Source organism: Dermacentor variabilis, chromosome 3 (genome assembly GCF_050947875.1).
Source record: "Dermacentor variabilis isolate Ectoservices chromosome 3, ASM5094787v1, whole genome shotgun sequence".
Lineage (NCBI taxonomy): Eukaryota > Metazoa > Arthropoda > Arachnida > Ixodida > Ixodidae > Dermacentor > Dermacentor variabilis.
In genome coordinates this window covers 37,911,412-37,929,261 of record NC_134570.1, presented here as the reverse complement: position 1 = coordinate 37,929,261, position 17,850 = coordinate 37,911,412, and the positions used below count along the sequence as shown (strand labels likewise).

At 45.9% G+C, this 17,850-nt stretch overlaps 1 protein-coding gene across 7 annotated transcripts in view; it reads left to right on the top strand.

The window, feature by feature from the left end:
- LOC142575428 (uncharacterized) overlaps positions 1-17,850 on the top strand; it is a 43,393-nt gene that overhangs the window by 9,296 nt on the left and 16,247 nt on the right. For 2 of the 7 annotated variants that reach the window (XR_012826645.1, XM_075684795.1), the window contains one exon: positions 10,058-10,139. Coding sequence is in view for 3 of the 7 variants with exons in the window: in XM_075684798.1 (XP_075540913.1) it covers positions 5,134-5,139; positions 10,058-10,153 (102 nt within the window). In the remaining 4 variants the exon portion in view is untranslated. Of the gene's footprint in view, positions 1-33; positions 5,140-10,057; positions 10,154-17,850 lie in introns of those variants that run through there. The other 5 variants (XM_075684796.1, XM_075684797.1, XR_012826646.1 and 2 more) reach the window with 4 other exon arrangements.

Genomic DNA, 17,850 nt, shown 5'->3' with positions numbered 1-17,850 from the left:
TGTAGATTTAATTGAAAGGAGACGTTGCTCACGCCGTGATGCTCTTGTTGAGGTCCAGGGGAGGTCTAAGGGATATGCAGGAGTGACAGCCCGTCAGCAAATGGTTGCAGACTCAGCCCTTTCCGATTCTATTGCGACAGCGGTCGAAAAGGCGTTGTCAAAAGCTGTGGAACGACTAACATCAAACCTGTCGGAGACTCTAGCTCAAGTGTTGACATCACAAATGATTCAGCTTTTCAGTCCTTTAGCGAGTTCTAATGCTAGCTCGCAGATTATTACACAGACCCTAACATCGAATGCTGAACAACTAATGGATCCCTCATCAGTTATTGTACAAGACGCAGACAATGCGAGGCCATCAACTTCAATTCAGCAGACCGACAACGGCTGCTTGTCTGGATCAGTGTCGGAAAACAACCAGGATGTAGAAATGAACCTCCCGACTCTTAAACGCACAAGATCACCTAACGATAACTCATCAATCTCTGTCCCGCACTCAAAAACCAAAAAGTTTGTGAAAGATAGTCTTTCCAAGTCAGATTCTAATCCTAACTCTTCCAGCTATGACTCTCAATCAAAACCAACAAAGTACGGTAGACAGTCTTTTGAAGAAAGATATTTTAAGACAGTATTTTAGAGCAAGCGGTTTCTAAAGCAGGCATTAATTCATCATAGGTTATTTAAAGGTATTACAGTGGAACTGCCGTTCCATTATTTCTGCAGCTACTGATTTATTATATTTTTGCTCACAACTTTCTCCCGACATTATCCTTTTGCAGGAAACTTGGCTCTCCAATGGGCAAGATTTTCATATACAAAATTATCGTTTATTTCGACTGGACCGTCCATCGAGAGGCGGAGGACTTGTTTTCTTGATAGCAACTAAAATATGCCCCAAAGTAAAAATTTCCTACCAGTATATGTCTACGGAGTGTGAGATACTAGCAATAGATGTAACTATTCCTGGTTGTTCCCCATTTTCCTTAGTTAATACATATTTTCCCACAGGCGTGCATGATGCTCGTTCCCTCGATACCGTTGTCAACTCTTGTAGGAAAGAAATTGTGATAGCCGGAGACTTTAATTCGCATCATGTGTCTTGGGGTTTCAAAACGGACTCATGTGCAAAGCGATTATCCGACTGGGCAATTAATCAAAATTTTTGTTGCTTAAACACGAAGTCAGCTACCTTTATTCAGGGTCTTTCTAAATCGGCATTGGATCTAACATTTGCCAGTTCAGAAATTTCCGTAACTTCCTGGTCTACTGTCGACTCAGCTTCAAATAGTGACCGTCTACCTATTAGGTTTGACATTGTCTGCCCTGTTATTCCCCTGGAGTCTCCGACGCGTACTTTTGTCAATTACCAGAAATTTCAGAGTATCTTGAAAACGGTACTCAGTACCCAGAAAACGCTACCGAATGACATCAAAGCCAAGAGGCTTTGCGCAGTAGTAAAAAGTTCCTTTAAAAAGTCCCAATTTAATGTTAAGATAAGCAAAAATACTACCTCTCCTTGGTGGAATTCGGATTGCACGCGGGAATATAGAAGACGAAAAGCCGCGTGGAAGAAATTACTTTACAATCAGTGCCCGAGTAACTGGAGTGATTACAAATTCGCAGCTGCTGCGTTCAAGAGAACAGTTTCGAATGCCAAACACGAGTATGACGTAAAACATCATGAATTCCTCTCTAAGCCCAGCAACAAAAAAGCTCTGTTCAGATTCCTTCGATATAGAAAATTCATGCCAACACCAGCGAATACTGAATCTATAATACTTTCACCACGCGAGTTATCTGCTTCTTTAGAATTCATAGGAAAGGGCTTAGCGCAACGCTTAACATCACGTTTGCCGATTGGGCCACTAAGACCTCCCATCGCTGACTTCGGGAAGTCAGTGTCAGAGCTCTGTAATGTCCTTAGATGTCTGCCTGCCTCAGCTCCAGGTCCTGACGGCATTTCCAATGCCATGCTAAAAATGTTGTTTGAAATGTCTTCTGATGAATTCTCAACGCAGTTAATTATTCTCTAAAAAATGCTTGGATTCCACCAGAATGGAGGACAGCCAAAGTTATTCCGCTGCTTAAAAAACAAGGAGCTGGCTACAACCTTGACAACATTAGGCCTATCTCTCTTACGTCAAATATGGTAAAACTAATTGAAAGAGTTTTATATGATCGTATTATGGATCATATATCTGAAAATTTGTTACTGAGCCCAAGTTAAATAGGTTTCCGGCCCGGTCTCTCCATTTGGTGTGCGCATGTAGATTTGGAAAGCCGCATCCAACTTGCTCAGCATAGAAAAGAAGTTAGCGCTTTAGTGACACTTGACATAGCAAAAGCTTATGACAGCGTTGAGTACTCTCTACTGCTGGACACATTACAGTCCTACAATTTTCCGAAATATATAACGGCAAGGATTTTTGAATTTCTAAGAAACAGAAAATTTCATTGTTTTCAAAACGGCTTTTCTTCAAGAATGATCGATCAGACAAGAGGGGTGCCCCAGGGGGCTGTTCTGTCTCCTATATACTATTTAACCTGTTGACGAGTTCAGTACCACTGCACCAGGATGTGAATCTGTATGTCTATGCAGATGACATTGCATTTTTCGCGACAGCTAGAGAAATCAATTCCCTTCACCTGTCTTTGCAAACGTACCTCTGTACTCTACAGACGTGGCTTCACAACCTGCACCTGTCACTAAACGTAAACAAAAGTGCAGTCCTTATTTTTACACTTTCCAGGCCGTTACAGTTATCATTAGTATATGAACAGAGAACCATTCCTCAGGTAGAGTCGCTTAAATACTTGGGTATCACATATGACGGAAAATTGAACTGGCGTTCTCACATAGAAAATATTGGAACGAAGGCGACACGAGCCGTAGGTTTACTACGTAGAATCAGTAACCGACGCTCTGGTATGCGAAGTGACACATTAATTATGATTTATCGTATGTATGTACGACCGATTCTAGAATTTGGTTGTGTTTTATTCTCCGGAAGTGCAAAATATAAGTTAAGGCCCCTTGTCCTGTTAGAAAGAGAAGCTCTTCGACTATGTTTAGGTCTTCCTAAATTCGTTGCTAATAACGTATTATACCAGGAAGCGCGCCTACCTACTCTTCACACACGATTCCGCATGCTTACGGTTCAAACCTACTTAAGAGCTTATGATTCTTCGCTACGACGTGGACAATATGCATTTATTAGTGAAGCAGGTACATTTTTTGAGACCACGTGGTCACGGTTCCATACCCCGCAAGTTGTATTTGTGCAAGCGCAATTAGCACCTTTAAATGTTCGCCTTAGAGAAATAATTCCGCTCCATAGGCCTCCGGGGTCACTGAAAATTGAATTTGCCGACATTTTTCCACACAATGCGAAATTTCTGGCCACAACATATTCGAATGACCGTTTACAAGATTATTTGGCCCGTTTCAAAATAAACGTAATAGCGACCGATGCTTCTTCGTGTGAAGAGAAGGCAGGTGTGGGTATCTACTCACCATCCCTCAATTGGTCTTTTTCACTTCGCCTACCAGATTACACATCAGTTTTTCATGCCGAACTTCTGGCAATAGTTCTTGCCTTGCGGAAATTACCCATTCATATTGCAGGAGTTATTATCGTCACAGATTCTCTATCTGTATGCCGCGCACTTACTGTGTCTACAAAGTCGCCAACCGGAAACACGTTTTATTCATTAGCTCCACCTCACTTAAGTTTAGTGCATATAGTATGGGTCCCTGGCCACCGAGACATTCATATTAATGAAAGAGCTGATTCCTTAGCAAGAGCTTCTTTAGCAGGTCCTGCGCTATTTGTGCTGCCGGCAAGTGCGCATATTACTGCAGCCAGATATCGGCAATTTTCTTTGAGCGAGGACAAAAAAGCTTTATCATTAGCAAAATCTTCAGATTTTTTACACTTAAATTATTCTTGGAACCGGCAATGGTGTCCTAACCGGCAATTTGAAGTTTCATTTACTAGGCTGCGTTGCCGTATTCCAACACTTAATTTTTACTTGCACCGATGTGGTCTGGCGGTATCCCCTCTATGCTACCTCTGCAATGAACCAGAAACTATAGATCATTTTTTATTATCATGCCGGTGGTTTTCTAATCATCGAAAACTATGTCTATAAATTCCACTTCAAAATTTAGGATTACCTTTAAGCAGCACTGTTATACTGTCCCTTGGAGCAACAGTTTTGGGATATAGCCACAGGAACGTTCGCCTAGCCATTTATATTTACCTATGTTGCACAAAAAGAATGCCTTGTTCATAGTTTTTAGTTTCAAGAACTGATTTATTTCTACTGCAGTTTAGAAAATTCAAAAAGTAAAAGCACAAATTCACATTTCAAATCTTACTATTATTATTCATAATTTACCTTACTCAAGTTTAAGTATATCCTTTTTTTTAACATTCCTATCTACGCAAGGCTTACTATAGTATTGATCAATACTTCATCTCATGTATTCATAGTTTATTTTACATCTTGGATTATTTGTTTTCCTTTATTTTTTCGTGTTATTTATTTATTAACCAATTTATTTTATTTTATTTATTGAGTCATATTACCACCCGATTCGTGGCCTATCCCCCTCAGTGGGTTTGTGCCATTACCCGAGGCTTCTTCTTCATCATCATCATCATGATCATCATCATCATCATCATCATCCTGACCGTTCGGATCGCAACAGTGAGCTTTCGGGGTTTTGGCTAAGTGTCGGGCGGATTTAGTCCAGCTTTGCAGATACCAAGCAGGGTTTTAAGATAAATTTACATTGTCTGATACGGAGATAGTGCCACAAATGTCTATAAGTTCTCCAGGGGACGGCACGGGGCGATATCCGCCCTGGTCGGCCTCACTAACGCCTGATCAAATGCCTCTTGAAGCTTTCTTTCGTAGTGGGCTGAGCAGCATTCCTGTGGCGCTGGTGCCTCTGCATGGAGGAGCCATCCGGCTCAACAAACCGAAGGCAGTGCAGGCGGAACTTCAGGCGGCAACGCATTACTACTTGCACATCACTGATGTGCGACAGTTTGGCAGAGGTGGGATCGTTTGCCGTTCGCCAGACCAGGCGTGTGTGTACGACTTAAGTGCTCATCATTTGGATCGATGCAAGTGAGTGCCTTCATTCCCCCGCATCTTGCCTGCACTAAGGGAATAGTTCGTGGTGTAGACTCCTCCTTAAGTCCGACAGAGACCCTAGAAAAGCTCTCCGCGGCTGGAGTAATTGCTGTCTACCGGTGCAACAGAATGGTGGACAATACACGTGTCCCTACTGAGTCAGTAATTGCCACGTTTGCAGGTATGTCTTGCCCTACTGAGATAAATGTCTGGCCTCTAATATTCAGAGTGGACCCGCTTGCCTCGCGTCAAATGTCGCAATTGCTGGCGCTATGGTCACAGCATGGGTGGTTGCAAATCCAGCCTTCGTTGTTGCGTTGGCGGCGGGAGCCATTCCGTTAGTAATTGCTCGGTCGAGTCGGACTCTTGCTGCCTCTGCGGTGGAGCCCACTAAGCTGATTTCTCAAACTGCCCTGCTAGAACTCAAGAAGTCCAAATAATTGAGGTTATGGACAAGAGGCGCTGCTCACGCCAAGAGGCAATTGTGGCGGTAAAAGAAAGAGCCCATGGTTATGCGAGTGTGACAGCACGACCCCAAGCTGTCGTTGATGGAAGCCTGTCAGAGGTAATCGCACAAGCTATTGAAAAGTCTATGGCTAAAATTATGGAGCGCATAGTAGAAAGCGTCACGGAATGTTTTAATGGACTGGTATCCTCAAAGTTAGAAAAAATATTACCGAGTGCTACTTCTCTGCCATCATGCTCTGACATGAATGCTTGTTTAAACCATTCTCAGGAAAATGGGGCGATCGCGTCCGCAACCCATATAGAGGAAGTCAGGCCTGTTCCAGGTTCTTCAACCAAGGCAACTAATAGCCCAGACAACTCTGATTATCAAGGTACCTCAAACATGGAAATTGACGTGAGGGCGCATAAAAGGAGGTGTTCTCCCCTTGAGGCTACCACTTCACACTCAGTTAGTAAATCCAAGAAAATCCTCCCTGAATTCAACCCGAAAAGTAATATATTGGAGGAGGCTGTGGCTTCTGCGGTGCTCTCATCACTGGAAGGTAGGTGAGGGTGTTGCAGTGGAACTGCCGATCAGTATTCGCTGCTTCTACTGATTTAAACGTTCTATCTTCTCAAATTTCTCCAGATCTAATTTTACTGCAAGAAACCTGCTTGTCCCCTGAAAAACAATTTTCTCTGCGCAATTTTAGGTCCTTTCGCGTAGATCGCCCATCTAGAGGTGGGGGACTGTTAATTATGGTCTCAAGTATGTTTTGCCACAGGGCAAATATATCATTCCAGCTGATGTCTCCAGAATGTGAAATTCTAGCAGTAGAAATTACTCGCCCTGATAGGCCTTTCTCGTTAGTCAATATATGTCTAATGGCAGGATACCCAGCCATTAGACTCCGTTATGGCAAAATGCGGTAAAGATATAGTTGTGGCAGGTGACTTCAACTCTCATCATGTATCATGGGGATCCAGGACAGACCTGTGCGGAAAGCGTCTGTGGGACTGGGCAATCACAAATAACCTTTCGTGTCAAAATTCGGGATCAATTAAGTTTCTTCGCGGACAGTTTAGATCTCTGCTGGATCTTACATTTTCAGGTACAGGTCTTCCCACATCCGCTTGGGAAACGGTGAATGTCGGGACAACCAGCGATCATTTTCCTGTTGTGTTTGAAGTGGTAGTTCCGCAGTCCACCGTGGAGGCTGGAATCCACTCTTTCCTGGATTACCGTACATTTAAAAAAATGCTTGCAGACCACTTTTAAATCAATGGAAAATTCTCCAATGAAAGCTGAGGATTTTTGCTCAATCAATAATACTTCGCGCAAAAGATCAGAGTTTCAGTTAAAGGTACGCAAAAACACTGCTTCTACAAACTGGTGGAATGAAGATTACTCGCGGGACTACAAGCGACGTAAGGCTGCATGGAAACAATCCATGCATAGCCAATCTCTGAAAAACTGGAGCAACTATAAATTTATTGCTGGAACATTTAAAAGAACGGTGTGTAACGCAAAAGACGATTACAATGTCCGACATTTCGAATTCCTTTCAAAAGCAAATAATAAGCATGCATTATTTCGGTTTTTATAAGATCGCAAGAAATGATTCCACGCCCCTTGAACTGGGAGTCGGTATTTTTAACCACAAGTGAAAAAGCCGACGCTCTAAATGTAATCGCGCAAGGGTTAGAAACCCGCTTCGCTACATCTCTTCCCTTTTCTCCTCACGAACAGGGCACTTCATAAGATTTCAAAGAGTTTTCCATGGCAGAATTGTCCCAAGCCGTTTCTTGTTTACCAGCTGCAGCCCCAGGTCCCGATGGACTCACTACCAAGATGATTAAACTTCTCTTTGAAGTCGCTCCTAACGGCTTGTTAGATGCCGTAAATTACTCAGTACAACATGCATGGTTCCCTCCTGTGTGGAGAATTGCGAAGGTGACCCCTCTGCTGATAGACCAAACCAAAGGGTATGTCCTGGACAATATTCGGCCTATTTCTCAAACATCAAATTTTGTAAAATTAATAGAAAGATTATTAAACGCCCGTATGGTTAAGTTTGTGTCCACAAGAGAATTATTGAGCCCCTGCCAAAGAAAGCCGAATTCAGTTGGCTCGTTACCAAAAACAATATGCTGCCCTAGTCACATTAGACATTTCTAAAGCATACGATACTGTGGAATACCCTTAATTAATAAAAAGGATGCAGGATATTGGATTGCCAGACTACTGTGACGTGGACTGCAGAATTCTTGCAGGGCAGGGAGTTTTACTGTGCACAAAGTGGAATTTCATTGGGAAAATTCAGACAAACGCGCGGGGTTCTTCAAGGCGCAGTTCTGTCCCCGCTGTTGTTTAACATCCTACTCAGCTTCATTCCCTATCATCAGAATGTAAGCACGTACGTTTACGCTGATGATATAGCGTTTTTTGCTTCAGCAGGTGGTATTCAGTCACTCTACGAATGCTTACAGGAATACTTATGCGAGCTAGAAGCATGGCTGGACAGTATTCGCTTATCCCTTAATGTAAATAAGAGCGCCGTTCTTGTCTTTCCCCTACAAGAGCCAGTTACGATATCCCTTTCATACCGTCATTCCACTATCCAACAAGTGGAAAAGATCAAGTACCTTGGAATTATTTATGACGGAAATCTTGATTGGCGTCAGCATGTTGAACGTATAACTTCAGAAGCTTCCCGTGCAATGGGAATATTACGCAGGATAAGCAATTATCAATGTGGCATGCGTAGAGACACACTGATAATGATTTACCGCATGTATATCCGACCTATACTAGAGTTCGGCTGCGTGTTATTCCCCGGCGCCGCGGCTTACAAGCTACGCCCACTAGCTTTGCTGGAACGAGAAGCGCTTCGCTTATGTCTGGGGCTACCAAAGTTTGTAGCCAACGCTGTGCTCTACAAGGAATCACGATTACCTTCCCTTGAAATGAGATTTAAAATGCTCACCGTTCAAACATGTACAAGGCTCTGTGAATACCCACTAAGAAGATCGCAATCCATCTTCATCAAACAACAGGCCCAATTTTTTGGAGTCAGATGGCCGCGGTTTCACACGCCACAAGTCATTGTATCACAATCGTTATTGAATCTGTTAGTCGTAAATATAAATGATGTAATCACGGAAAACAGCATCTCAAATTCACTAGTTATTACTTATGAGGACCTATACCCAAATAATGCGAAGCAGCTTCCCTGGCATATTCCTAACGGCTTACTCCAGGATCACTTGAATCAACTCCACACTAACGTAATAATAGCAACGGATTCTTCGCAGAGTGAGGAAAAGGCAGGAGTTGGAATTTTTTCATCATCACTGGACTGGTCTTTTTCTATTCGGCTTCCCGACTTCACTCCTATATACCTAGCGGAATTCCTAGCTGTTGTCCTAGCTTTACGAAAGCTTCATTCTTCCAGGACAACCGCGGTAATAATCGCAGATTTTTTGTCGCTGTGCACCTCACTTACTGCTCCCGGCGAGTCACACATATTGAAAACTTTGTACTCACTGGCTCCAAGCCATTTGAGACGTTTACGATTAATATGGGTACCTGGGCACAAAGGCATATTTATGAATGAGGTGGCAGACAGCTTGGCCAAGGCTTCTATCAGCGGCTCGGTGCTTCCCATTCTTACAAGGATGGGTTTTATAACGTCCGTCAGGTTCAGAAGATACATTCTTTTAACATCACAATCAATCCTTAAATCATCGTTGGAACTACACCACTTACAATTCCCTTGGAGCAGGAAATGTTGCAAAACAAGACAAACGGAAGTCACATTAACGAGACTACGTTGTCGAGTCCCACCTCTAAATTTTTGCATGCACCGATCTGGTCTGGCAATAACCCCATTGTGCCATTATTGCAAAGCATTAGAGACGATTGAGCACTACTTACTGGAATGCCGGCGTTTCTCCTCCATAAGGAAAATGACATAAGAAATTACAGTGCGACAGCTCTGCCTGCCATTGAACACTCCGGTACTGCTGTCGTTCGGAGCGTCTGTGCTTGGGCACTCACACAGGAATGTGTGCTTCGCCTTAGAAAAAGTTATTATTGAATCAAACCTATTTCATTTATGACCGCATTATTCTTTTCATTCCTCCTCTATTGCCTCATTTATATATTACAGATTTTTTTTCTTCTTCATAGAATGACAGTCTACTGAACCGTTTTGATTTTCCCTCGCTAAATTCATATAACAAAATTTTAGAGAATTACCTCCATTTTCTCAACACATAAGCAAAGTCTGCCTGACTCTTGGCCAATCCCCGCGAGTAGGTAAGCGCCAAACTCATCAAGGTCATCATCATCATCATCATCATCATCATCATCATCATCTGCCTGAACGTTTCAAGCCCTGAATATCAGTTCCTATGTCGGTGACAAACACACGCCTTGAATTGTGATTCCTTTTTTTTTCAGGTGGCAGCCCTTGAACATGTGGTGGTTGTTTCTCGGCACCTCCATCCAATGAAAGATAGGATCGAAATGCTTCGAAGAGATGCATCGCCGTATGGAGTATGTGACCGTTTTCTGTTTATACAGATATACCTTTCTTTTTGTTCTGAGAAGCAATTAGCGTATCTGTCAAGTATACAATTTTTTTCGTAAAGTTTGGGAATTTGAATTCGTTCTACGTTATATAAAGGCTGCGTTAAATAAAAAAAAAACGTTATCTGGCAGAGACACTAAAGACTTCTTACATGTGGGAATGCGAAAGTATTTACCGTTCGTAGATCTAGGAATGTCATGAACGCGCACTTTCCACGCCTGAACAGACTCATGAGAGCATGCACTATAGGCGCACCTTGATTCAGCTAGAACCGTGGAGCCGCCGAGGCGTCGGCGAAGGGTGCTCGTCTCGAATCCTGGAGGCCAAGGGTCAGTTCCCATCCAGACCTAATTGTACCACATTTCCTTTTCGAAGCCATTAATTTACTTCGTTTACAGAAACCCCCCCTGAGAAATTTGATGTCAATTCGAGCATTCTTGATGCGTTTTTACTCTTTGCGCCGCGAGGCAATTTTGGTATCATCTTTCGGCCACGCCGACGCCGACGGATTTTCGTGTAAAGGGGCATACAATGCACTAGCATTAAGATATTTTTGCGGCAACGTTCCTCTGGTAGGTCTTTCAAGACATTCTTGAAATTTTGTCGATGTGAAATTACACTAGAGCGATTCTTACTTCGAGCACGCTTATTCAGACAAATTCCTGCTGCATGCGCAACTGGCAGTAGGAATGCCGCTGAAAAAATTGTTAACGAAAAGAACTATAACCCTGGCTTGTCCCTTCTCTTTTTGTTGCGATAGCAATTATATGGACACTCTAAGCGCATTTCTGCCGTCGCCGTCGCCTTGATGTTCTGCATAAATTCCAAAAACGATAGCATCTTCAACGAGCGCCGTACGCTGTATGCGCGAGTCAAAGTTCGCGAGGCTCAGCCGACGATGGCGGCTCAGTGTGGCGCGCGCGACGGACGGCGTGGCGGAATCGCGCCGTCTTCTGTCGCGCGCGAGGCACAATAGGAGGTGAGGGAGGGAGAGCGGGGCGTCCTACTCCGGTGGCTGCTGCTTACGGCGCGGTCGCGCGGGTGCCGTATCTTGCAAGCGATCTGCGAAATGGACAGAGTACACGGAGTGCCGGTAGCATCGTACGCGATGTCCTTTCGACTTTTCGTTGGCGTTGCAGCGAGAGACAGCACGAAGGTGAATTCTTAGAACGACAGAAAGCTGAGCTATTTGGTAAGGATTCGTTATGCAAAAAAGGTGAGGCGTGCTGACAGGAGACAAGAGAGGTGAAATACACGAACACTTTCTCTTCTCGAGTCCTGTCTGCACGCCTCACCTTTTTTGCCGAATGAAGGTCAATTAGCTCGCTGCTGCTGTCACGCTTCTCGATTGCAGCGTTTTGATCGTAAGTTTCCGCGGTAGTTGAGCGAGGTGTGCCCATGTTTACCTGTGCAAGCGTGAAACCGTGCTTGTTAATTTAGTTAGTGAGCAAAGGCTTCCATGTTTATACGGGCGACAAAACCAATATCCTTACTTCGTATAGCTGTCTACTAATTTGCTATCGCAATGGATGGTTCTTCTTTTGAGAGAAACTGTGACTCATCATATCTTCACTGGATACGTAATTGCACAATGATAACACGATTTACCGTGTGACACTCCCTTCACTACATGTCTCATCAATACATCACACACTCGCGATGTGACAACGTGCGGCGGAAACAACGAGGTTCAAATGCCTTTTAATGTGCGGGTTCGACACCACGTGGGCCAACTTAAATCTGCGAGGTTGTGCATGAGCCGCTGTATTAGTGCTACAAGGCTAACACAGGCGTACCTTGAAAGACGCTGAAAGAGAGGTACCTTCATCGTCGTTCTCGCGGCAGCTCGTTTCTTGAGCATCGTTCGATGATATCGTAATAATATGTACACAAGACTGCACACAATTCCGTGCCTTGCTCACAGCTGCAAATACAATCATGCCTGTGAGAATGCCGTTACCACAGCTTTCGTCATTCGCACAAGTACGCACCGAAAAAACGCACGTTGACAGAGTTGTGTGCCGTTAGTCCACAGTTACGTAAGTCTGATACTCATGGGAATACCGAAAAGCATAATTCGGAATTCGGAATACCGAATAGCGAAAACCTGCCTGCACGACACCTAACGGTGTTTACTGCATTATGACGGTCTCGTATATTTGCAGACGTAGGCAAATTTAAAACAATAGCGCAACCCGGTTACACTCACGCGTGCGTAACTTGACTACGCGGCGCATTTTACTTCGCCCGCGTACGTTCCCCAACGCGTTTGCACTATACTTTCATGCTTCCGGACTACAACGCTCATGCTCGCGTCTGCGCCTGCAACAGCATGCTCACGTCGCGTGTGTTCAGCTGTGCCTCTTCACTGCAGGTGCACACATGGCATTGTGTGACACACTGCAGTAGGAAATACCTCTAACGGGCCTCCCACAAAAGTACGCATCATTCTTGCATTGTCCATACCAAGCTTACCGTGAAATAACGCGGAATCTATAGTGTGACGGAATGTTTGGAGCACAATAAATGGACGGTAGTGCAAGCAGGCCTTCGCGTATGCCACGGCGCTAGGTTTCATGCGGCAAGCGACTATCATCGGCAGGTTACGTGTAGCTACACTTCAACCTTCTACCATGTGTCTCTACACAAGACGCACTGCCAGAGAGATAATCCCCGCGTGTACCATGCTTCCGTCTTTGTAACTGGAACAACCGCCCATGCAACAAAGGCATTCCGAAAGCACCTGCCAAAATGCCGCGCCGGCTGTGCCACATACAATGGGAGAGCCGCTACAGTGCGTTCCGCTGAATAAACTACGTTTCATGGCAGCGCCGCCGCATCTTCGTGACCATGGAGGGGTGCAGGTCCTCTGTCCAGATCGTGCGCGCCTGCGCCAGCGTTTCCCCGCTCGTTCTAGCCCCAGTAGTAGCTGCTGGGCCGGTGTTTCTACACCCTGAAATGTAACAGCACGTGCGCCACGTGCTGATTCGCACTATCATGCCCCCGCTGATCGTCACAACGACGGCCGAAGAGCTCCGACGAAACGCTAGTTGCACTGAAGCAAGGCGGGCACGCCTATGTGCCCAGAGGTAGGAACAACGTGCTGCTCTGACACACGCTGCACCTCGGCGCCGGATACTTAAAGACGAGCACTTAATACGTCTCTGTGCTCTGCGCTAGCGTGACGCGCCCGACCTTGCGTATCAAAGGAACAGTGCAGCAAAGTGTATCAACGCATTAAATATGTGGGCCGCCTCCATACTCGACACGAACATATGGGCCTTCAGATCACCCCAGACGCTCGCTCGTGTGCTGCTTATGTCGTGAATCACGTAAATAAGTCGAATCGCGGACTTTGAAATTTTCACAAAGGCTCTCAGACACTTTGGCAGACACTCCAGACATACCTTATGGCCAGGAGCTTCGGTTACTGCTAAACGAAATGCCGTCGGATCGTTTCTCGCGATCACGCCAGTGGTTTGGTACTGGTTGCTGCTTTACGCAACAGGCCCGCAGACATAACTGTAGCCTACTTTTACTCGCCCTACCCAGCAATAGATGCGATGCCCCCGCTGGGCGATGGGAACGGCGAGCGATAGCTTCCCTACGTTGACGCTGGCGGTGTAGAGGCTTACACGTCGTCGGTGTTTTCGGCCTCGACCGTCCAATCGCTTCAGCCATCGTGCAGCGATATACGGGCCGTCAGCGCTGAGGCCTGTTAGGGTTGGCGTCTGACACCACATGGCGACAGGAATTTCGCCCGACCTTCTACCAGAATTCGTCGAAAAGAGGGTTGACTTCTCCTGCGAGGATCAACGTCAGGCACCTTGCGCACAAAGGGCCTTCTACCAGGATTCGTCGAAAAGAGGGTTGACTTCTCCTGCGAGGGTCAACGTCAGGCACCTTGCGCACAAAAGGGCCTTGTACCAGGATGCGTCGAAATGAGGGTTGACTTCTCCTTTCCTTGCTCGGTAATGCAGGAGGAGGGGCCCACTCTCTGTGCCTGTCACGTGTCATCGACGGAAGCAAGATCCCGCCCACACTTGTAGAGAGCCTATTTAAGGGGCTCCGAAATGTACTTTGATATACTTCATGCTTTTCTTATTTTCTTTCAACTACCTTTGAATAAACCGTGCAAGTTTCGCACTAGCAAATCGTCTCGCCCTTGCTCGGTCGCCATGGTCTACCGGATGCCTGCAGCCCACTGACAACGCCACGCTACCCAATAAGAAATGTCGGTCGAGCTTCGATAGGCAGGCGCCGCTGCTTCTCGGTAGCAGTACGGTACGTTACCCTGGAGTACGCAACAAACTGACTGGCAGCGATTGGGATACGGAATCCTGGAGACCCCAACTTGGATGACAACTACGATATTGTAGCCTCTTCGTCCTGGCGACAACGTTCGGAAGGAAGGTGTCTGGATCATGACTGCATATGGTGAGTGCACGGCTTTTCTCCACTGAGATATCACTTGGCTTTTACGTATTTTTTGGAAAGTACATTGCGGTGATTTTTCTTTAAACCGTTGACGGAAGTTTGAATACGTCAAGGTTGTAGAGAGTGAAGGTTTAGCAGCACTAAGGGCAGCCATGAACTTGAAGGCACTAAAGAAGCCGGAATTATTGAGCTTGGCCAAATTGTTGGGCCTCCAAATTGCCGAATCAAAGAGAAAGCCGGAGATCATTGAGGCGATCGAAGCGACCGGAGCAGACAACGAGGAACTGACGGAATGCCTCGAGAGCATTAAAGAGAAAAAGGCGCAAGCGCCTAGAGGAAAAAGAAGAGCGCGAGCGCGCCGTACGTGAGACCAAAGAAGAGCGTGACCGTGTTGCATGCGACACACTCGAAATGAAGCGCCTAGAGATTGAGCTTCTGAAAGCACAAAATAGCGGAAGACCTAGCACAGAGGCACGTGAAAGCGAGCGCAGAATGACAGACTTGATGGCACCCTACGCAGTTGGAGGGGACATGTGTCTTTTTCTGGTAGAGTTTGAGCGCACATGTGACAAGGCAAAATTCGCGAGAAACACGTGGCCGCAACACTTGCTTACGTTACTGCCACGTGAAGTAGCTGATATTATCGCCCGCATGGGGAAGGAAGAAGCAGAGGACTTCGATGAAGTCAAAGCAAATCTGCCTAAAAAGTATAGATGATCAGCGGAAGCATTCAGGCGAAAGTTCAGGGAAGTCGAGAAGACCAAGAGTGAGTCATACTCAGATTTTGCATACACCTTAGAGGTAAACCTGAAGGAATGGCTCAGAGAAGAGGGTGCACTCGGCGACGCCGAAAAGACAATGCAGTGCGTTGCTTTAGAACAGTTCTACCGCCGGCTGCCAATAAACATCAAGTATTGGGTTCAGGATAGGCCAGGCGTAGACACTGTTACGAGAGTGGCCGATCTCGCTGAGAAGTACGTAACTCGCCGTGCGGACGAAGGCAGCGAAGCTCCTATGGAGGAGATAAATAAATGCAGACCCGACAAGCCAAAGCGATGGTCAAAGTCGAGTGGGTATAAAACAATGGAAAGGTCAGATTCGGTGAACACTAGTGACGAGGAAAGCGAGGGAGGAAAGGAGTCACCCGAATAGAGGGCAGAAAGGCAAGAAAAAAGGCTTTCGAGGCAAGGAAACCAATAGTTTGCTACAGCTGCCAGCAAACGGGGCATATCTCCGTGGGGTGCAGAAATCCCAAACTAGTGTTGATGTCACTAAGTAGTAACGCAGAAAATCTGAACTTGCTAGAACCATACATTCGAGACCTCGTGGTAAACGGCAAACCGTGTAGGGTGCTTCGCGACTCAGCAGCCACAATGGACGTAGTGCACCCGTCGTACGTAGAGGAAGGCCAGTTCACGGGAGAATGTGCTTGGATAAGGCAAGCTGTGGAAACCTCCAGTGTTTGTCTCCCTGTGGCCAAGATTCGTATCGAAGGACCTTTTGGAGTACTAGACACTGAAGCTGCCGTCTCGGCACATCTCCCGCCTCAGTATCCATATTTGTTTTCTAACAAATCTCAGGATTTGCTACGACGCAGGGGAATCGGGTTTAGTGAAGGGATAGTGCAAGCCTTAACTCGTTCCAAGGCACGGGAGCCCGCGGCCAAGGCAGTGTATGAGTGTCCAGTAGTGGAGGAAACAGGTATGAAGGAGGATTCGTCCACCAGTACCGAACCGGACGGCCCTATAGGGAATGATGCGGAAGGTACGCCAGCTAATGAAGAAGTCAGGAAGTAACGGAGCCTGAATTGTCTCGCGAAGCAGAATGCAGCAAGTTATTGAACGTAATCCCTGCCACAGTGATCGCTGAGCAGGAAATGCGTAAGGCACAAAGCAATGCTGAGCATTACTATGACAGGACGGCTCGCACACAACATTTTGTAGTTGGGGAAAAGCGAATGATTCTGAAACCCTCTTTGATTAACCAACCTGAGGAAATGCCTGTTGACTTTCCAGAGTTAACAGCCGTTACGGAGACAAAAGACATTAACGAGACCATTGATAAGTTAGTAGAACAGGCGGAGTTGAATCCCAATCAAAGGGCCGAACTGAGGGAACTCGTGTTTGAATTTAAAGACGTATTTTCAGACACACCGGGCAGGACAACCGCGATTGTTCACGATATCGAGTTAACCTCGTCGGACCCTGTTCGTTCGAAAGCTTATCGCGTTTCGCCTCGTCAACATGAAGTCATGACCGCTGAAATAAACAAGATGTTAGAGCTAGGTGTAGAGCCAGGAGAGAGTGATTATACTTCACCTCTTATCTTAGTTGAGGTCCCAGGAAAGGAGCCGCGCCCATGTATAGACTACCGCAGGCTCAATTTAATCACGAAGGACCAGACTTATCCAATACCGCATATCAAGGAAAGGCTTGAGAAAGTGAGCAGTGCTAATTTCATTTCTACGCTCGATTTAGTCAGAGGGTATTGACAGGTTCCGTTGACCGAGAGGGTAAGCAGGCTTGCAGCGTTTATTTCCCCGATGGGAACCTTTCGTCCGAAAGTCCTGAGTTTTGGATTGAAGAATATGCCATATTGCTTCTCTAGCCTTATGGACCAGGTGCTACGAGGAATGGAGGACTTTGCACTTCCCTGTCTCGATAACATAGCTATCTTTTCTTCATCATGGGCGGACCATATGCAACACCTCCGAACCGTGTTGTGTCGTCTACGAGAGACCAACTTAACTGTTAAGGCTCCCAAATGCCAATTAGGGCGCGCGGAGGTAGCTTATCTAGGTCATGTAATAGGGCAAGGCCATCGTCGGCCTTCCGAGGTTAAACTGACCGCAATAGACAACTTCACGCACTAAGCGGGACATCAGATCATTCCTTGGCTTCCATTCCTTATGACCAAAGATATATTCCGTGGTATTCCGAGATTGCGAGTCCTTTAACGGATGCTCTCAGAAAATCAGAACCGCAAACGGTAAGGTGGGATGACGCAAAAGAAAAGGCATTTAGTATGCTGAAGAAGGCACTAACGAGTCAGCCAGTGTTGAACGCGTCAGACTACTCTAAGCCATTCATTCTTCAGTGTGATGCCAGTGACAGGGGTATGGGGGTGGTGCTCTGTCAAAAGAGAGATGACGAGAACGAACATCCTTTAACGGATGCTCTCAGAAAATCAGAACCGCAAACGGTAAAGTGGGATGACGCAAAAGAAA